This window comes from Cetorhinus maximus, chromosome 6 (genome assembly GCF_964194155.1).
Source record: "Cetorhinus maximus chromosome 6, sCetMax3.hap1.1, whole genome shotgun sequence".
Classification (NCBI taxonomy): Eukaryota; Metazoa; Chordata; class Chondrichthyes; order Lamniformes; family Cetorhinidae; genus Cetorhinus; species Cetorhinus maximus.
In genome coordinates, this window is record NC_135884.1 from 121708473 (window position 1) to 121730287 (window position 21815).

General features: G+C 43.2%; 1 protein-coding gene across 2 annotated transcripts in view; it reads left to right on the top strand.

Annotated features, from left to right (window-relative positions):
* dpy19l3 (dpy-19 like C-mannosyltransferase 3) overlaps positions 1 to 21815 on the top strand; it is a 106068-nt gene that overhangs the window by 61221 nt on the left and 23032 nt on the right. For both annotated transcript variants that reach the window (XM_078544400.1, XM_078544401.1), the window contains 3 exons: positions 294 to 419; positions 3475 to 3586; positions 6597 to 6653. In XM_078544400.1, the coding sequence (XP_078400526.1) occupies positions 294 to 419; positions 3475 to 3586; positions 6597 to 6653 (295 nt within the window). The remainder of the gene's footprint in view (positions 1 to 293; positions 420 to 3474; positions 3587 to 6596; positions 6654 to 21815) is intronic.

Consider the following 21815-nt stretch of genomic DNA (forward strand, 5'->3'; position numbering starts at 1 on the left):
TTCCTATGTTCCTACACTTTTCTGTATGATTTGCTTCTGTGGTGCATTTTATTTGTACAGTATATATCTTGTACATTGTGTCCTACTCTCCTTGTGTGTTATGATCATATGCTTTCTGAAACTTGCAAACAACACAAACTTTTCTGGTATCTTTTCTAAAGGCATTAAGGTCAGATGTTAATGAAATAGAAGTAATTCAATATTTTGAGCTTGTATCATTGTAAGCAGAATGCTTATTTATTGGAAAACAACTTGTTTCCTATTTATAACTGTAATTTTCTTCCCCGCTGCAGCGGTGGTTCATCTCTATTCCAGAGCACATCTATTAAAGAAGAGAACACGATTATGCTGAGACCAGATTTGGCTTACAATCTAATACACAATGTGTTATTTGGTCTGCTGGCTTTAAGCACAATGAGGTATTATAACCTATGGCATTGACCCAAATGCCTTATAGGCATTATTTATTGTTTCTGAAGGTTAATAGAGTTATAACTAGAAAACATAAGTACAGCTAGATATATTAATAAATTAGTTACACAAGAAATGTATTTTCCAAATTCATTTTAACATCCCAAATTCTGTAATCTCGGTGGTAAATTGGTAAATTATGTTCATATGTAGACTGATATATATGTATATGCAAATAATGATATGTAAATATATATATATATATATGAGTAAACTTAGTATATGATCACTAGATTCACCTGTCCTGCACACCTGTTACCGACCCTAGACATTAGTTGGTCAGTGCTCCAAATTGGCTCTACTGTCTGCAAGTCAACTTCATCCCTCCATAGGACCTCTGATTTTAGCTTTGGACTCTCTCTTACTGACTCCTCCCTGCCTACATTTTCAACCAGGACATTTCTACCCTATCCTAAATCTTTGCCATGTCTATGTGACCTGAATTTCCCTGTGTCCATTTGTGTGAACATTTTGATTTTCACTCCAGACCCTAGCCCATTGTTTCTATTTCTCTTTTGCTTTCTCTTTACCTCTCAGACCTGGATGAGCCGCAATTTCTTCCAGTTAAACATTGAATAGACTCTGTCCCTTACCACTGAATCCATTCTCCTCGATAGCCACTGTTTCAAGCTGAATTGAACTATTCACAACTTTGTCTTATTTGAGTTTTCAACCTCCTGTGCTCTCCATCAACAAGACTGTGTACTTCATCCTTCTTAGCAACACCCTTCTCTGCCCTTGCATCAGCTTGTCTGGTGCTGAAACCCTCATTCACGCTCTTGTTACTTCTAGATTTGACTATTCCAATGCACTCTTGACTAGCCTCCCACCTTTCATCCTCCATAACCTTGAAATCAGCCAAATTTCTGCTGCCAGCATCCCAACCTGTATCAGGTCGCATACACATATCAACTCTATGCTCACTGACTGACAAGCTCTGGCTCTACCAATGACTCTATTAAAATTCTATCCTCATGTTCAAGCCCTCCATGCCCTTGCACTTCCCTATCTTGATAGCGTTCTCCAGCCCTGGAACCCTCCAAGAATTCTATGTTCCACCAATTCTGGGCTCTTGTGCATTCCCCCCTCCCCCCTTTCGCCCCAACATTGGCAGCCATGCCTTCAGTCATCTAAGCAATAAATTCTCTGCCTCTTCATCTTTCTTCTCCATCAAGACACTCCTGAAAACCTACCTGTCATACCAAGCTTTTAGCCACTTGACACCTTCTTTGGCTCAGTGTCAATTGTGAAGTGCTTTGACATTTTATTATGTTAAAGGTGCTAAATAAATGCAAGCAGTTGTAATAGTAGTTACAATGAAGTTTCAATTAATTAAGTAGTCCTACATTATGAACTAATGCATGTTGTACATACTAAAGTGTTAGAAAATTTCAGATTGGTATCCCTTTTTACTAAATTAGCACCCTAACAGTAAATTTTATAACTTTAATGAGTACGCCTACATACTAATAATCTTGTGATTTTGAGAAGATTAATTGTTCCAAAGTTTCAATTTTAACAGTATTGGAAAGACTCCACTTTTTAAGGGAAATAATACAAATAATGCCCATTACAAATGCACTTTGATTCTAACTCTTGCTGTAATATGACTCCAAATTAAATAAAAAGCTTCACTGAGAATATTGGTCGAATATCATTTATCCATAAATCTGAAAACTGAACGCATCCAAAAACCGCACTTTTTTTTAACCTTGCCGACCGTTAGTACGGGAAGTCTGTGACCCAAGCCAACACGACCCAAGCCGACATAAACCTCGCCAACTGTATCAAACTTTAGCGCAGGAAGTCTAGTTGTTTGTCTGCTCTTTTTACCTTGCGATTTTTGTCTGCACTATTTACCTTGTGAACCCTCTTCTACAAGCAGAATCGCAGATGGCGCCACGGGTGGGATCTTATTACAGGTGCCCTGTATTTATTATTCAGTGATACATCTGACTTTCCTAGCCATTTTATTTACTTTAGATTATAGCTAGTCTAGGGTTCGGCCATTGTAATGTAAGTAGGCCTAGACCTATATGCGGTGTCCAAAAACTGAAATTATCCGAAATCCGAAAAGCAATTGGCCCTGAGGGTTTCAAATAAAGGATATTCAACCTGTATATATTTTCCTTCTTCATATTTTTTTTTATTTTAATAGATATTTTTGGACTGCTGAGGTGTTTGACACTACAATTTTACTGTTTAGATAATTGGCCCACATTTGCCTGTCAAAATAAAAAGAAAGACTTGCATTTACATAGCTACCAACTGAGCCATGGCTGATGCACACATAATGTTGAGGTTAATGTTGCGCACCTTTATTTATGTGCAAATGCTACAGCAACTTCAGCAAGGGGCATTCATTGCCAACCTTTAATTGCCCTTGAGAAGGTGGTGGTGAGTTGCCTTCTTAAACTGCTACAGTGCATGTTGTGTAGGTATTCCCACAGTGCTATTGAATAGAAAGTTCCAGGATTTTGACCCAGTGATGATGAAGAAACTGAAATATATTTCCAAGTTAGAATGGTGCATGACTTGGAGAGGAACTTGCAGGTGGTGGTGTTCCCATGTGCTTGCTGCTCTTGTCCTTCTAGGTAGTATATGTTGTGGGTTTAGAAGATGCTGCTGAAGGAGCCTTGGCAAGTTGCTACAAGTGCCAGTGAGGATAGAGAGGGTGAATGTTTAAGCTGGGGTGCCAATCAAGCAGGCTGCTTTGTCCTGTTGTTGAAGTTTCACTCATCCAGGGAAGCGGAAAGTATTCCATCACACTCCTAACCTGCCTTGTAGATGGTGGGCAAGCTGTGAGGAGTCAGGAATGCTTTAAGATTTACAGTTTGTATAATCAGAAACTATTTCTGCAACTTCTAAATCTTATCAATAGGAGGGATCTGTTTCAAAATGACTCATTGCTGTGATGAAAAGGTAATAGTTAAAAATTATTTTTTAGATTTGCATTATAGGGATTAATCACAGATCTCTTAGCTCCGTTGTTTTTTGTTACAGGATGAAATATCTGTGGACATCTCATATGTGTGTCTTTGCATCAGCAGCAATTTGCAGCAATCATTTGTGGAGTTTGAGCCTCAAAGCAATACGGCTGTATTCTCCTCAGTCGGTCAGTACCATTAACAGACACAGCGCGCCATTACTTTTGAATTAGAAGTTCAAGTTGATGTTTAATGTAATTTGTTTAACAAAATTCCCTATAGTGTTTTGATTTTTTATGCCCATTGTTCTCCTTAATAAAGATAAATAGTATGTACTGGCTATTAAGAGTTATGTATAGACTTTCTTATTGAGGTGAAGTCACTTTTTGCACAATTTGTCCCACACTATCAAATTTGTTTGCTGCATAAATGAGATGTCATCAGTTGTGGTTTCATCAACATATAGAATGACACATGTTGCATACTTATTTCATTAAACATAAGTTAAAATATTTTTTATGTTACCATTAGCATTTCTAAACATTGAACATTCAAGTACTGCATTAATCCACAGCCATTGCATTGCTCGTATTTTTAACTGCTACAAAGACATGCAATTAATATAATTGACCAGACCATTTTGCATTCATTTACTTGAACCTCCTTTGTTGCCAAAGCTTAGGTGTTGTAAGTGATCTCATTTACAACTCACTTTCATTACTTGCACGACATCAATTTTATTATTTCATTGAGAATGTAATTCAGAGCAGACTTTATCCAGGAACTGTGACTCTGCAATTATGTAATTTACCCAAAATCAGTGGCAGCAAAGAGTTGTCATGGTGACAGTGATTGGCTCAATATGTGGCCACAGCACACTATTTCTAACAGAGAAATAAAAGTGTTTCTCAGCTATTAAAATTCACAGCAACTAAAAAGTGATATAGTGCAAGGAATAACTTCATCATTGAGGTGTGACCAGTTATGTATTTTAAGATTGTATTATGTAGTCGACAATAGAGTTTATAAGTTAAGGAAAACTCTGTTAGTATTAAGTTGTTTGGATTGTCAGCTTAAAATTGGAAAGTACATATATTTTGATCATTCTAATTATTTGAGTTTAAATAGTAATTACAACTTGCCACTAGGTGTCAGTGCTCTGACAGATAATCTTGTTTTTATAGAGTAGTATTTTTGCACATAAGAATTAATGCTGTATTTCAAACAGTGATTTGTTTCAGACCTTTTCCCAGCTCAATAATCTTATTATACTTTTCTAAATACAAATATTAACCATATAACAACTGGAATAGATTAAAAATAGAGTACCAGAAGTTTCAAAAAATGCACAATTTCAAGACTATATAAATAGCAACTCTATTGAAAGGGCTATTAAGTAGCACTGTGGAATTCAACTGCCAATAATGTATCTGCTTATTTCCTCCAATTGATTCTGACTTTTAGAAACTGCTCTATCAGAATCAATTGCCACTTTTATTTTAGTATCATCTGTAAATCTGACCTATTTGCATTGAATTTCTGAATTCAAGGCAATGGTGAAAATTAGAAACTGTAGTGATCACAATGTTGATCCTTGAGGAATCCTACCTTGATATAACTATTTAGAAAGTACTTGTTTAAAAAGTATCCATTTCCAAGATTTAACCTCAATATCCCAGAGCTGTGAGCTTACCTTTATAGCATATAAAATTAAAGCACATGGGATTGGGGGTAGTGTATTGAGATGGATAGAAAACTGGTTGGCAGACAGGAAACAAAGAGTAGAAATAAACGGGTCTTTTTCCGAATGGCAGGCAGTGACTAGTGGGGTACCGCAGGGATCGGTGCTGGGACCCCAGCTATTCACAATATATAGTAACGATTTAGACGAGGGAGCTAAATGTAATATCTCCAAATTTGCGGATGACACAAAGCTGGGTGGGAGGGTGAGCTGTGAGGAGGATGCAGAGGTGCTTCAGGGTGATTTGGACAGCTGAGTGAGTAGGCAAATGCATGGCAGATGCAATATAATGTGGATAAATGTGAGGTTATCCACTTTGGTAGCAAAAACAGGAAGGCAGATTATAATCTGAATGGCTATAAATTGAGAGAGGGGAATGTGCAACGAGACCTGGATGTCCTCGTAAACCAGTTGTTGAAGGTAAGCATGCAGATGCAGCAGGCGGTAAAGAAGGCAAATGGTATGTTGGCCTTCATAGCGAGAGGATTAGAGTACAGCAACAGGGATGTCTTGCTGCAATTATACAGGGCCTTGGTGAGACCACACTTGGAATATTGTGTGCAGTTTTGGTCTCCTTATCTGAGGAAGGATGTTCTTGCTATAGAGGGAGTGCAGCGAAGGTTTACCAGACTGATTCCTGGGATGACGGGACTGACATATGAGGAGAGATTGAGTCGGTTAGGATTATATTCGCTGGAGTTCAGAAGAATGAGGGGGGATCGCATAGAAACCTATAAAATTCTAACAGACAGGACTAGACAGGGTAGATGCAGGAAGGATGTTCCCGATGGTGGGGGAGTCCAGAACCAAGGGTCACATTCTGAGGATACGGGGTAGACCATTTAGGACAGAGATTAGGAGAAATTTCTTCATCCAGAGAGTGGTGAGCCTGTGGAATTCTCTACCACAGAAAGTAGTTGAGGCCAAAACATTGTATGTTTTCAAGAAGAAGTTAGATATAGCTCTTGGGGCGAAAGGGATCAAAGGATATGGGGAGAAAGTGGGAGCAGGCTATTGAGTTGGATGATCAGCCACGATCATGATGAATGGCGGAGCAGGCTCGAAGGGCCGAATGGCCTACTCCTACTCCTATTTTCTATGTTTCTATGTCTTTCTCATGTAATTTTTTGGATGCCTTTTAAAAATCTATATACACCAAGTTGTAGGCTTACCCTAGTACAGTTGGCATAACATTTTCCTCTAAAAGCCAGAGTGGTTGATCAAACAGGATTTTTTCTCTATGAATCCATATTGACTGCTGTTTACTAAGTTGTTTTAAAGATAACCCTAAACTTTATTGGATGTAATCAATACTATTGTTTTACACTATATTGAAGTAAAACTAATGGGTCAGTAGCCTATTATTGCTTTCTTTGTCCTTTTTGAAAATGAGTATATTGTTAGTCTATTTCCAATCTACCTGTATTATTTAACCTTTAGGTGTCTTGTTTTTGCAGGTCCGTGTGATGAGGTTTGCAGTTCCTATATTAATTTTCATCTACCTTTACCATGAGGTAAGATTTATTCCACAATATACTTACTGTACCTGAGAAAGCAAGAACATTTAGCTCGTCCATGTCAAGTTTCAGATGTTTTAATTTAAAGCTATAAAAATTACTAAAGATGAATGATCAGAATCAGTTGGAGCCTGCAGATGATGTCCCATTCTTAGTAAACTAAAATCTTATGTCATGGACAATTTTAGGGTGTTATCTTTTATTGCCTGTGGTCAAATGTATTTGTATATAGATATGTGTCTCTTCTTACCCTTGGGGTGATTGAATCAACTTACATAACTCAGCATCAAGCTGTTGTGTATTAAATTTGAAGAAAGTTACTCAGTTTTTCACACACACTTGCCCTGAAGGTTAAGAAGGTTAAACGAAGGCTTATTACCTCACTCATACGACTCACCCGCAATATCACACACACAAAAATTAGATACAGTTTAAGGTAAAACAGTAATTAAAATGGAATTTAACTCTGTCTTTATTTTGTTGCGGGCCCAATGTTTCTTGGTTGAGTTGATGTTTTGGCTGGACCTGAAGATCCTGAAAAGTAGGAATTTCTCCTTGGCTTCAAAGACTCTTGCAGCAGATCTGCCAGACGTTGAGTATTTTAAAGAGTCACAATATTGTCACGGCCGTACAGCTGTGACATTTATCATTTTGCTCCTTCCTTCTGTCCATTTATGCTAACCTTTTATTTTGGTGCCCCAAATTAGGAAGTATAGTTACTACTAGGGAAGAGAACATCAAAAAGCACAAAGTTGTTAACAAACTTGTGGAATTGGTGTGTAAATGTCAAATGAATTTCAATATAGATGTCTGATGTGGTGCATTTTGGTAGGAAGAATAAGGAAACCACCTTCCCCTTTGAAAATAAGAACCTAAATGGAGTAGAGGCACAAAGGGTTTTTGGAGTACAGATACAAAAGTCATTAAAAGTAGCAATGCTGGTTAAGAAAACTGTAAAGAGTGAAAAGCACTGAGGTTCATTTCTGGAGGAATAGAATTCAAAAGCAGAGAATTATGTTAAGCTGTATAGATCCTTGGTTAAACTATGCTTAGAATGCCATGTATGGTTCTGATCCCCATATTACAAAAAGTATGCAGAACTTTAGAGAAAGTGTTGAAAATATTTAAAAGTATGATACCAGAGCAATCTTCATGAAAATCTGAATAGATTAGGGCTCTTTTCTCTAAAAAGTGAAGAATGAGAAGTGACCTGATAGAGGTCTTTAAAATATTGAAGGGGCTCAATCAGGCGTAAGTAACAAAGATGTTTCCACTGATGGGGCAGCCCAAAACTAGCAGCTACGAAGATAAGATAGTCACCAATTATTTCAATAAGGAATTCAGGACAAACTCCTTTACCTAAAAGTGGTTAAAATATAGAGCTTGCTGGAGTTGTGGCAAATAACATAGCTGCATTTAACGGGAAGCCAGATAAGTGCATGAAGGAGAAAGGAATAGACGGATATGTTGCTTGGGTGAGGTGAGAGGAAGCTTGTGTGGAGCATAAACACTGACATTGACTGGTTGAGGGAATGGCCTGCTTCTGTGCTGTAAATTCTATGTAACCATGAAATTCTGGTGTGTAAGGATGGGTTTGTGAGCTTCAATTTTTTTTATGATAACCAAGTTAGCATCCTAATGCACCATTGTGACGTAGGCCTGTAACTATGTTGAAGTAGACAAAGCACAATCAACAGCAATAGCAACTTGTGTTTATGTAGGCCTTTTAACATAGAAAAATATCTCAGTGCGCTTCACAGAAGCATAATCAGACAAGAATTTACTCCTAGCCAAAGAAAGGTTTGGGACAGGTGTCTAAAAGCTTGATCAAAGAGGAGTATTTTAAGAATGAGCTTAGGAAAAAGTTCAAAAATACAATTTGGTAGACAAAGAGGAAATAGAAAATGAAAATGTGGAAGAATATAAAAAGAAATAGTAAAGTAAATCTATAGGCACCTCGGTAACAAATTGAGAATCAAGATAGATATAGAGAAAGTGCAGGAAAAAATTACATGATTATTACCTGAAGTGAGGATGCTGGTATCAGGAAAGACTGAGTAGGCTGGACTGTTTTGTCTGTAAAACAGAAGACTAAGGAGATCTGATGGCGTCTTCAAAATTATGAAAGGATTCAACAAGTTAGATATAGAGTAGCTGTTTCCACTAGTGGGTGAGTTCAGAACAAGGGGCATAAGTATAAGATCATCACTAACGGATCAAATGAAGTATTTAGGAGAATGCCTTTACTCAGTGTTACAGCCAGGTGAGAAGTGATAAAATGGCTCCCTTCTTTTTCCGTCCTCTCGGTTAACTACAACGGGTGTTTTCTAAAAGAATTTGCTTATCAATTTCATGAGTATTTATTTGTTTCAGTGCTGTGACTGTAAAAGGCACACACACGCATGCATAGGTTTCCTTATAAGTTTTAAAAGAAAAGGAAATAGTGTTTATTGTCCTTAAAATCAATAGATAATAAAAATGCGCCAACTCTCACCGAAAGATGCACACACGCACGCACGCGCGCGCACACACACACACACACACACAGAAGTAGGTTCCAAGGACGGAGGGTAGGTTAAATTGTTTAAGTGCCAAAAGAAAGTCAATCATAAATAGATCCTGTAGGTTGATGCATTGGATGGTTTCAGGCCATGTTTGGTGATTTTCTGGATTGTGCACAGAAATTATTTAAAATCTTGAGGGACATCTGTCTTTTCCTCTGAAGTCAGCAACTGTTTGGTTTATGTTGTAGATAAAAGCAAAATACTGTGGATGCTGAAAATCTGAAATAAAAACAGAAAATGTGGGAAAAACTCAGCAAGTCTAACAGCATCTGTGGAGAGAGAAACAGGGGTACCATTTCGAGTCAGCACAACTCTTCTTCTGAAGCTCTGAAGAAGAGTCGTGCTGACTTGAAACATTAACTCTGTTTCTATCTCCACAGATTTTTCCAGTATGTTGTTTTTATGTTGAAGATGCTGCCTGCAGTGTTTGGCTGGTCAGAGCAGAATGGCTGGAGAGGGAAAGATGGACCACAAGTCCTCTTCTCTCTGTTACCCACTAACGGTCTTTCTGACTCTGACCTTGGAAAAGCAATTTATTTTTCAACACAAAGGACTAGCTTGCTATCACATGACCTCACTTCACAACCTAGCCAGTTACTAAATAAGGTCACAGCAAGCCAGGAATCCTCACACCCATTGCTTAAAGTGATTAGATTGAATTGTCGGTGGAGCCCTCTTCTCAGCCAGGCTCCATTGTCCAAAGTGATTGAGTTTAACGGATCGATCTGCACCCACCTGAATAAACAAATTATGTCTGGATCCCTGTGAGTGGTTCAGGGGATGGGTCATTCACACTTGTTTAAAGTGATTGTCCTGATGGGCTACTTCCAGACAGCATGAGGTGTCAGCTGTGGCTCAGTTCATAGCACCCTCGCCTTTGAATCAGAGGGTTGTGGGTTCATGTCCCACTCCCGGAAACCAAGAACTGTGATTGTACTCGAAAGAGTTGCAATCTGTGACTGTTGATAACTCGAAAGAGTTTCCCACTCTACTTATGAGGTGTCAGCTGTGGCTCAGTTCATAGCACCCTCGCCTTTGAATCAGAGGGTTGTGGGTTCATGTCCCACTCCCGGAAACCAAGAACTGTGATTGTACTCGAAAGAGTTGCAATCTGTGACTGTTGATAACTCGAAAGAGTTTCCAGACAGCATGACTCTTTTCTGATAACTTCACCTTGCAAGTTACAAAGCTATATAAATGTTTGGCCATTTAATAACTGCTTTTTAGGTCACATAAGAATACTGTTGTCAGTTTTTTTAACTTATCCTGTGGCTTCAGCCCACTCAGTTAGCAAAGTCATTTTTAATATAAAACATGGTTTTATAACAACAGAGAGTGGTGAGAATTTGGAACTTGCTGCCACATGGAAGGTTGCAATAGAAAGCATTTTAAGGAGAGGTTTGATGCATATATGAGAGAAAATAGAATAAAGAAATAAAGGAGCAGAGTGGGAAGAGGTATTTAAAATGGTAAGGTACTTCTGTGGAATAAATACTTCAGCATAGATTTATTGGACCAAATGGCCTGTTTGCTATAGATTCTATATAATTGTCTAAATGGTTGATAATGGCTTTCAATTGTCATGTATTATAAACCCGCAGACTTCCACAGCTATCTGGATTATGCCTTCTCACATCTCTCTTCCTGTAAACACCATCTGTTTCACCAAATATCTCCATCGCTCTCATATCTGCTCTGTTAGAATCAGAACTTCTAACATCCCTTTTACTTCAGCAGAAATCTTCCCTCAATAATGGTGGCCTCATCACTCATGCTTTTCCCTTTGACTAACAATAATGAGCACAACCCTCATTGAGGCTCTGCACCAGTTCTGGTGTTGGCTAGTTTTCATTCCCCTGTTTTTGGGGATGGCAGACTACTCTGTGTTTCGTATTTCATTTCCGACCTTGTTCCCTTCTTGTCCCTTTTTACCATCTATTTTTTCTTATTTATTCATGGGATGGGGCTTCGCTGGCTGGGCCAGCATTTATTGCCCATCCTTAGTTCCCCTTTATACATTCTAATGCACAAACCTTGGCTACCATCACTTCATCTGCCAATTCCATCACTTACAGCATAATTCCCTCTCCTCTGTGTTTCACCACAACCACTCTAACTTCTGTCTACCCTTCTAGCATTTCCCATAAAGCCACATGAGATTCATCTGTCCATTCACTTCTTCCCATACCAATTCCCAAGCATTTCTTCAATGGGAAACAGCAATTTATATGTACTTTCTCTAAATAATATACTATTTTTACTACTCATGGCATGGTTTGATCTACAAATGCAAATTAAGTGATCACTTTACCAATCTGTGGGAGAATTGGCAGAGTGAAAACAGGTAATTAGATGGTAAGGCACTTGTGTGGAACATACACTCCAGCATAGATAAATTGGGCCAGTGCCATTGATCACCTTGTCACATACCACTTTAACTTCTCGTATTTCCAGTCTGGTTTCTGCACCTTTGCCTCCTACATTGTTCCAACGAAGCCCGACAGTTTCAGGAGCAGCATCTCGTCTTTCCCCCGGGAACTCTGCAGCATTCGTTTGAACTTTAATGTTAGTCATTTTAAAACTTAGCTGCAACCATTTTTCTTTCCAATAGTGGGTGCTGAAAGACTTTGTTGGGAGGGGAAATAGGTTAAGGCTTCAAGTGCAGGCCCTCCAACAGAATACAGCTGCAACATGGGGTTCTGCAAACAGATGTTGATTTTTTTTTCTCTATTTGGGGCTAGCAGGCCTTCTGTATTTGTAGTGTTTCATTTCAGATCTTGTACCTTTCCCATGCTTTTTACTGTCTGAGTACGCATTGTGTGGGATCCCACCCAAAGTGTGGTGGCGGGCGGGGAAAGCAGCATTTTCCCTGCCGGCTGCAATGGCATGCTTTTGCATCCAATTGTACGCTTCTCGGCTCTAAATAGGAATTAACAGGAAACATGTCGTATCGTGGGTGGGTAGCCTGTGATTCACCTGCCCTGCCATGACCTAAGCGGATAATTGCAGCAGGCACTATTTTAAACCACATCCACACACAGCCTTCTCAATGTCTGCAGCCCAGGACTGCTGCAACAGAGAGATGGCCCCCCAAAGGGAAGAAGACTGCAGCCCCCAAGTTTACCTTCTTGATGCCTTCAAGGATTGCTGGCAGACGTTGACAACAGAAAGAGGTCCAAATTCCTGTCAACTGTGGCTTGGGAGGAGGTGGCCAGGGCAGTGAGTACCAATTCAGCCCAAAAGAGATCAGCCAGCCAGTGCAGGAAGAGGAAGAATGATCTCATCCGTTCTGCCAGGGTAAGTCGACCATCACATCATTGTCAACTCATATTTTCACAAGTCCATCAGACCTTCACGGGATGAGTCTCCACATGGATCTCACACACTGCCAGCTCAGGGAACATCACCACTCACTCTCTCGCACACACTTTGACTTCTCCATCTGGGCTCATATCCTGTGCAGCTAGTGTACTCATCCCGTGCATAGCTCCACTCAGCACCCACATAGCCAGGCATCCTTATCATCTGCCGTGGCATGTGTCCTGTTCACACTATCGCCACCTGTCTTTATACAGGACAAGTTTACCCACAATAAGAGGGAGAGGTTCCAGACCGGTGGTGGGATGCCTGAGCTCAAGGCCCTCACTCCCTATGAGTTGAGCTGACTGGAGAGAATCGGAACCATGCCTGCGGCAACAATGAGGTCAGCAGCACAGACCCAAATGAGGACCCTTCACCAGCTGCTCCTTCAAACAGCGACACTGTGAATGCATTGTTATGTTTTGGAATCTGCTGCCAAGCACTAGTTATCTCTACACTCTTTAATAGGCACCACAGCCAAATGCCCCAGCAACACCAGGAGCCAGCCCCTCATCTCCAGCTCCAAAAACACCTCAGATGAGGATGCAGGTGACATGCTGCTGGAATATCCTTCACAGTGCTCACCCACACCCTCCACCAGCGCAGAGACACACACCTCTCTAGTGGGGCCTAGCTTTAGAGCAGGCTCATCATCACAATCTGGTAAGCACAATACTGATTCTAGTCCACAGCAGGCAAAGTCAGGCCAATCCAAGGTCACTGACGCTCAGAGGACTGCCTGAGGCAAGGATTCTGCTGAGTCTTAGTCAGATGATGAGCCTGTGGACTCGGCCCTAACTCAAATGTTGGAGCTGCAATGACAATCATGGGAATATCAGGTGGGGTTGTCAAATGCATTTCACAGATTGAACGCAGACGGACTCCTCCATCGCACAATCTGAATTCATTGCGCTAGCATGCCAGCGCATTGTCATGCTGAGAAGGCATGAAGAAAAAAAATCTTTAAAATTTGTTTTTCTTCCATATTCTCTTGTTTAAATTCTGTTTTTAAAAATTGACAAAGGCTAACTCATCAACCTCCTGGAATATGACACCCCTTGCATTATATTCCAGCCAAGCTAACACATAGGGCTAGTAGACAAGACGTCTGCACCAGCCAGCTCTGGACAAAGACAGAGATATTGTGAGTCTTCATCTCCAATGTTATGGTAATGGTTCCACAGTAATCTGCTCAAAATACAATGGGTTTTAACGAGGGCCATTAAAGTCCATTGCTAGCTGAATGGCTCGACCTGAAACTACCCTGTCACATGACCAAGACTTGAGCTGTTTAAATTGTTTTAATTATACAGCTTTTGGATGCTGTGTTCAGTTGCTGTTAAACCTCAGAAGAGAAAAACAGGACTCCAGGCTAGCAGCCTGCCTCTGACCTCCATCTCCCTCAAAGTTCTGATCTCCAGAAAGAATCCTGATTTCGTTTACAAAGTGAACTAATTCCCTGAATACAAGAATACTTTGCTGCATCTTCAATTGCCTCAACCTGCAACCGAGTTCCTAGGACATAGCCATCTGAAAGAACCTTCATTGGACATTGACTTACTGGACTCTACTCATGCGAATTAATGCCAATACCTTGTGATTTTTTTTAAGTAACTCACAATTTGTAACTTCTTTCTCTGTTTTTCTTCCTTGTATGCTCATGAGTGTGAATGTGTGTCGCGATCCTTTCCTCGGGTTTTGAATGTATTAATAAATCCTAGTTTTGTTTCACCTTAAAGAATTTGCTGTGGGGTTATTTTTAACATCGGACCTCATAAACTGAGGTTTATGGCCCAGTTCAACAAGGGAAACAAATGAAATTAGAAATTAAAACTACCACTGTCACGGGCGGAAGAGGAGAGCAGTAATGATAATTCAATTCACCTCCCCCTCGTGTCCGTAACAGCACCAAGGTCAACACTGGTAAGATGGTGGCTGCCATGGAGACCTTGGTTCAGGACACAGCACCTGTGCTGCTGCAGGTGTTGCACTCCATCGCAGACAGCATTGGTGGCATCTAGCAGTGGCTATATGAGAGGGGGCGAGGGAACCTCGATCTCACTCCAGGTGCCCCTTCTCCTCAAGGAGTCAGCCAGGGGCCCTCAGGCACCCATAGGGACGAGGATGGGCAGCTGGACACCCCAGGGTCATCCACCCAGGTGACTCTGGGAGTGCCCAGCTGACCCCATACCCCTCTGCCTGTGACCCTATCAGCTGTAGCTCCATAGACCGAGGAGAGTGCACCTGACCCACAGCAGGAGACCCAAAGCAGGCCGGGGCCCTCCAGGTCTGGGGCCTTCAGAGGACGCCTGCCAAAGTCATCACAGACAACGGGGCTTAGCAATCAGCAGGCTGCGTCCACCTCTGCTGTGGATATCGGGGATGCGCCAAGATGTAGCAGGAGGCTTAGGAAGATCAAGAAATATTAGGAGCACAACAGTTGCACAGGTGTTCCCCAGAAGTATATAGAATTGCACCCATTCCACATCTCATCTTGTGTATGCCTCCTCTGTATGGTGAGCTGGGTGGTGGTCAATCAGGTCTCACACCATGTCCCCTTCCCCCCCTACTTATCGCAGATGTCACATCATATAGCTCAAGTCGATGTTGTGTGCAGCCAGCCCATAACAGTGAGTGTCAGTTCTCAGCTTATTCCCGACATCAGTGAAGTGTCACTCTCAATGTGAAGTGTGTTTGTGAAAGGCATCTCTAGGACATGCTTTGCAAGTTCAAGTGATGTTTGTTCCTAGCTGTGTAAGATGGAGACTCATGTAGTCACCTGACTCGTCTGCATTGTGGAAAGGTAAAGGTGTAGTGTCAAAGGAGAGATGTAAATACATATGGAGACAGGTAATCTTTCCTTGATCACCATTAACTCTCAGTCAGTGATGAGGGTGTTCAATCTATTAGCCTACATTCTGAGCTCCTGTGTGCTCATGTCTGCCTTCATCATTGTCGACTCTCCAAGTGAAAATCTGCATAGCTCCCCAATGTTAGTGCGCACCTTCCCGCCTCAGTGTTCCTGAGCTTTGACCCTCGCTGACACGTTTTTGTCCTGGTGCTCAAAGCTATGGCATTAACAGCTTTGGAGTTGTCTACAGTGCACCCAAAAGGCTATCGTGGACATGTAGGGATGCACACTGGGCCATAATTCCTGATATGTGTCCCCTCACCTAAACCATCGGCAAGCTCTGTGATTCTAATTTCATATAATGATGTATTGGGATCACTTGAACTGTTGAACCTGATCTCAATGCGCATATGTTAGCTAGATGAGATGACAATGCTGAGTATGGAAATGGGATAGGAGCGAGGATGGAATGCACAGATGTGTGCTCTTTATTATCAATGATGCTGAACCTTGAGAGCTGCATGGCCTGTCTGCATTTTCGGACTAGCTAGGGACATGGCTGGCCATCAGACAAAATTGATTGTGTTGAACAGGAGGCATATGTTTCTGTATGGCAGGCAGGTGTCTGAAGATGGACGCTGGAGACAATGTTATGAGGGTTGAAGTAACACTGAGGACTCAGTATGATTAACAGGCATGAGCACTTAGAGAACATCTTCGGCTGGCTTGGCCCAAATCTCACCTCGCATTTCCACCATCGAAGTCACACACAAGGCATTGTCCTGTAGCTGGAGATTGCTCTCCTTGAGACGTCTTGTCAGACTGAAGGCATTCAGCCACGAGCGCACTGAGGATTGCATTCCAACTCCTGCCTCTTGTAGGTGGCCGTAGCGACTGGGATGCTCGAGAGATGCTTGAAGAGGCTGCACCATCTACCGTGTGATGCCGGAAGGCCCTCCTGCAGTTAGTACCACATTTCAGCAAGGCAACATGCTCCCAAGAGTTCATCATCCTTCAAAGGTTGAGGACATGGTGACCCTAACTCATTCTCAGATTGAAGTGGATGGTTGAAATGAGAAGGACAGCAATGCAGGCCCAGAATGGGGGCCAGTGACCCGAGAGCATAATCACTGCATCTCATCATCATCCTCCTAGAATCTGGTGGCTGTTAGTACCTCACATGCACGCCTGCCTCGTCTGGCCCGTGTTATGGCCTCTTCACCTGCAGCCTCAGCTTCCTCGTCCTCATCCTTTGAGAATATGTGCAGCTCCTCCATCTCATCATCTGGAAAATCCTCCCCCCTTTGCAGCACCAAGTTGTGCAGGAAGCAGAAAGCCATGATGATCCATGAGACCCTCTGGGGAGTGTACTGGAGTGCCCCACCAGATCTGTTGAGACATCAGAATTGCATCTTCAGTATGCCAAAGGTTTGCTCTACCGGTGACATGAGCATCGTTGTACCTTTCCTCAGAGGGAGTTTGTGGCCACCTGACGGGCGTCATCAGCCATACCCTTTGCAGGTAGTCTTTGTCACTGAGGATCCAACCCTGGAATGTGGTTTGGCCCTCGAAAATGTCCAGAATCTACGATTTACTCTCAGAAGTCATGCAGCTTCCTGGGTATTTCGCTCATACCTGCATGATATGTTTCTGGTGGTCACAGACCACCTGTACATTGAGTGAATGGAACCCTTTCCTGTTGATGTATTGCATTGGCTCTTCTTCTAGCCATGTGAGTGCAGTCGATGTTACCCTGTACCTGTGGCACTCCTGAAGTAGCAGCAAATCCTGGTGTTCGGGCTGCCTGGCTAGCTTGATCCCCAGTGAGGTGCATGTAGTTGTGCACCTTGGCAAAGATGGCATCCGATGGCATACTTCCTGTATGCACGTGAGTGGAAGCTTGAGAGATGCCACAGAGGTTCCCAATGGAGCCCTGGAAGGAGCCACTCACATAGGAGTTAAGAGCTGCGGTGACTTTGAGAACCACTGGTAATTGATGTCCTCCCAGTCGCCACAGTGTCAACTCTTGGAGAATGTGGCAGATGTGACCCACCAGATCCCTGGACATGCGGAAGCATTGACGACACTAATTTTCACTCATCTGGAGGAATGATGTGCGTCTTCTGTACACCCTCGGTCTTGTGAGCAACCTATGCCCAGCGGATCTGTGTGTTTCATCCTCTGGGTCCAGAGGGGTCCTGCTGCCCCTTGCTCATCAGGGTGATGCACCTCCCTTTGCCGAGCCTGGCGCCAACATCACACTCTTCTCCACCTTTCCTCCTGCCTGTATGTGATGACGAAGGATACGTTAAATGCTCCATTCAACTTCCTCACATTCTCCTCTTTGCTAGAACATTAGAGGCTGATGCTCACTCATGCTTTGAAGAAAAACTCCTCTTCCTGTCTATGATCAGTGAGTGACTGTGGTTCCAAGAAGTTAGTTTCAGTCAAGGCACTTCATTGCCACAATATTCCTTGAAAGTGCAATGACAATTTTCAGGAACACAGTATGCACCTCTCCTTCCCCCACCACCCCGCTCCCCCCTCCCTATTCGAAGACCTAATGACATGAGGTTTCTTTGGACAGGCACTTGGATGTGCTGTTTTATCCCAGGCGCTGGAATCCTCATCCAGTGCACTCTATGACTACATCCTATAGAATACACAAGGGCAAACGTTCAGTGAGAGAATGAGATTAATTTAGGAGGGGTTGGGGTTTCACATCTCTGAACCTGCCAGCTGCAAGGTTCGGAGGTGCAGTTTCCAGTGGCCTTCTGCAGTTTGTTCAGTAGCCCACTTGGTTTTGGATTTATTGTTGCATTTAGGAATTTCTACACTTGGGACAAGGGGTTATTGCAAGGAGATCGATTAGTGGCACAAATTGAACTAATATCACATAATGCGCTTTACAAATTAAGGCTCCTGATTGCATCTATTGTTGCTAAAATGCTCCTACCATGTCTGAGTTGTGCATTCCTCCTCATTTGAGAATACATATATCAGTTGGGTGCCCCTTAAGTCAGCCCAGTGTAGTAATTAACTTCTCCCAGAAGCCCTAAGAGCCTCCCCACCAGAATGTTTCCAAAATTTCATTTTCTACTGTGCCATAGGTTCAGGTTGCAAGATGGTGGAGCTGAGGATCCACCACCAGACCAGCTTGGACCCTCCCTGCGTGACTGTGGAAATCACTCCCATCGTCCTGGAGGAGCATAATGTACAGGTTTCCATCCCTTCAGTAACTCTGTCCTCCCCCTGTGACCTTGATGCCATTGTCATTGTGGTAGATATCCCTGTCTTATCCCCTGAGGTGGATGTGCCTATGCCCCATGTGGACCTTACTCCTCCCCATCTTAACGCCTATTACACAGTGACATATAGAGACGCCTCCCCCCACATCCCCCAACCATGATATCATTGAGTGCCCGCCCCTACACTACCTGTTCCCCATCTATAGGCTGCAGATACCCCCCCCGACTGTGACTGTGCCATTTGCAGCCCGGTTTATGTCCAAAGCCCCCCTGACTGACGTGTGTGTGGTGTTGACCAGGCTTTGCACACCTTGCCTGGCATTACTGACTATGGACTGAGATGCCCTCCTCCTTAATGGACTGTGACGAGGACAGTCTTTGCAAGCTCAGCAATCTATCACAGAATCATAGAATCACACAGTGCAGAAGAGGCCCTTCGGCCCATCGAGTTTGCACTGACACGTGAGAAACACCTGACCTACCTACCTAATCCCATTTACCAGCACTTGGCCCATAGCCTTGAATGTTATGACGTGCCAAGTGCTCATCCAGGTACTTTTCAAAGGATGTGTGGCAACCCGCCTCCACCACCCTCCCAGGCAGCACATTTCAGACCGTCACCACCCTCTGGGTAAAAAGGTTTTCCCTCACATCCCCCCTAAACTTCCTGCCCCTCACCTTGAACTTGCGTCCCCTCATGACTGACCCTTCAACTAAGGGGAACAGCTGCTCCCTATCCACCCTGTCCATGCCCCTCATAATCTTGTACACCTCGATCAGGTCGCCCCCTCAGTCTTCTCTGCTCCAACGAAACAAAGAACAAAGAAAAGTACAGCACAGGAACAGGCCCTTCGGCCCTCCAAGCCTGCGCCGATCATATTGCCCGTCAACTAAAACATTTTGCACTTCCAGGGTCCGTATCTCTCTATTCCCATCCTATTCATGTATTTGTCAAGCTGCCTCTTAAACACCACTATCGTCCCTGCTTTCACCACCTCCTCTGGCAGCGAATTCCAGACACTCACTACCCTCTGCGTAAAAAACTTGCCCCGCACATCTCCTTTATAGTTTTCTCCTCTCACCTTAAATTTATGTCCCCTAGTAATTGACTCTTCCACCCTGGGAAAAAGCTTCTGACTATCTACTCTGTCCATACCACTCATAATTTTGTAAACTTCTATCGTCACTCTAGTGAGAACAATCCGAGTTTTTCCAACCTCTCCTCATAGCTAATAACCTCCAGACCAGGCAGCATCCTGGTAAACCTCCTCTGCACCCTCTCCAACACCTCCATATCCTTCTGGTACTATGGCGACCAGAATTGCACGCAATATTCCAAGTGTGGCCTAACCAAGGTCCTATACAGCTGCAGCATGACTTCCCAGCTTTTATACTCAATACCCCTGCCAATGAAGGCAAGCATGCCATACGCCTTCCTGACTACTTTATCCACCTGCGTTGCCACTTTCAGTGACCTGTGGACCTGTACGCCCAGATCCCTCTGCCCATCAATGCACTTAAGGGTTCTGCCATTTACTGTATCCAAGACTAACCAACCTCTCTTCATAATTTAAATGTTTCATCCCAGGCAACATCCTGGTGAATCTCCTCTGCATCCCCTCCAGTGCAATCACATCCTTCCTACAATGTGGCGACCAGAACTGTACATAGTACTCTAGCTGTGGCCTCACCAAGGTTTTATACAACTCCAACATGACCTCCTTACTTCTGCAATCTATGCCTCGATTGATAAAGACAAACTGAAGGGCTTCTTTACTCGGCTCACTACCCCATCTGGCCCCACTCGCATTTGGGCTTTAGCCCTAGACTCACTTCCCTGTCTGGCCCCGAGGACATCCCACCACCAGCCCTTCCCCCCTGCCCAATCATGTATCTGAGTTAACCCTTTCCCAGTATTTCACCCGCCGCCTTCGCAATCAGGCCTCTCCCTTCCCTTGCCTCTGTCCTGTCTTCCCGCCCAATCAAGCCTTTGCCCTCCAGCTTATTTCAACCCCCCCACCTTACTGCTGGTCTGGTATGTAGAGCCTTGGCTCTGAAATCGTGCTGTTGCCTGCACGACCTGGCGCAGAGTCGGAGGAGCCATGAGCGATGCATGATGTAAAGTAGGCTTGCATACCTTAAAGTCGCGAGTGAAGCACAGTTCATCAGGTGCATGTCCCTTATATCTGATCATGACTGACGCTGGTCTAATTAGATGCTGGCTTGGCCTTTTGATCCAGCGTGGGGGAGTGATTCCAGCGAGCTGACTTCATAATGAGTATTCATAATATTTAAATGTATTCAAATGCCGTTCCCAAAATAGCGCAGTGGGAAACGCGTCATCGCGCACTCGCGCAATGTTTCGGTCGACAGGCGTGCAAGAGAGTTGGCAGCACACCTGTCGACAATTAAGAGGCTTATTGAGGCCCTTAAGCAGAATTTGTATTTTTCGCTGTCCGTCCAACTTTATGGTTGGCGGGCGGGCAAATAGGCCAGGCGGCCTTTGCATTTTTTACGAAACCTTATCCACAAGTGGGATGAGGTTTCCAACAATAAATGAAAAAGCAATAAAACATTTTTAATATCATTTTTAACATGGCCCTCTTCATGTGACTGCGTCACATGTGGGGACATGTTTATATCATTTGTAAAATCTTTATTTTTGTGTGTACAATTCTTCAGCTCCCTGAGGCAGCTCTGTGCCCTCAGGGAGCTTTCAGCATGTCCTCCCCCAGCTCATACGCAGACTTTAGCGCTCACCCTCCTCCCACCCCACCCCAGCAACACTGAGCTGTTCAGTGAGCCTTTCACGCTGGCTGGCCGTTAATTGGCCAGCCAGCATGAATTCGCGGTTGGGGGGCTAATCGCGGGCAGCGGAGTTTTTCCCGGCCGCTCCTAGGCCCACCCACCGCGCCCGCCTAATGAAGAGAAAATCCTGCCCTATATGTCGGGGCACAAACTTTCTGAACTTTAGAGCCGCATACAGTAATCTTCAGACATTCAAGAGCTGCAAGAATTTTCCATTCTGGAATCTAAGTCTGATGGTGGGCAGGAAAAACGGCGTGATTCCTGCTAGGTGGCAGGGTGAGTGAACATGTGCAATCTTTCACGTTTCAGTTCATTAATTATACATCCA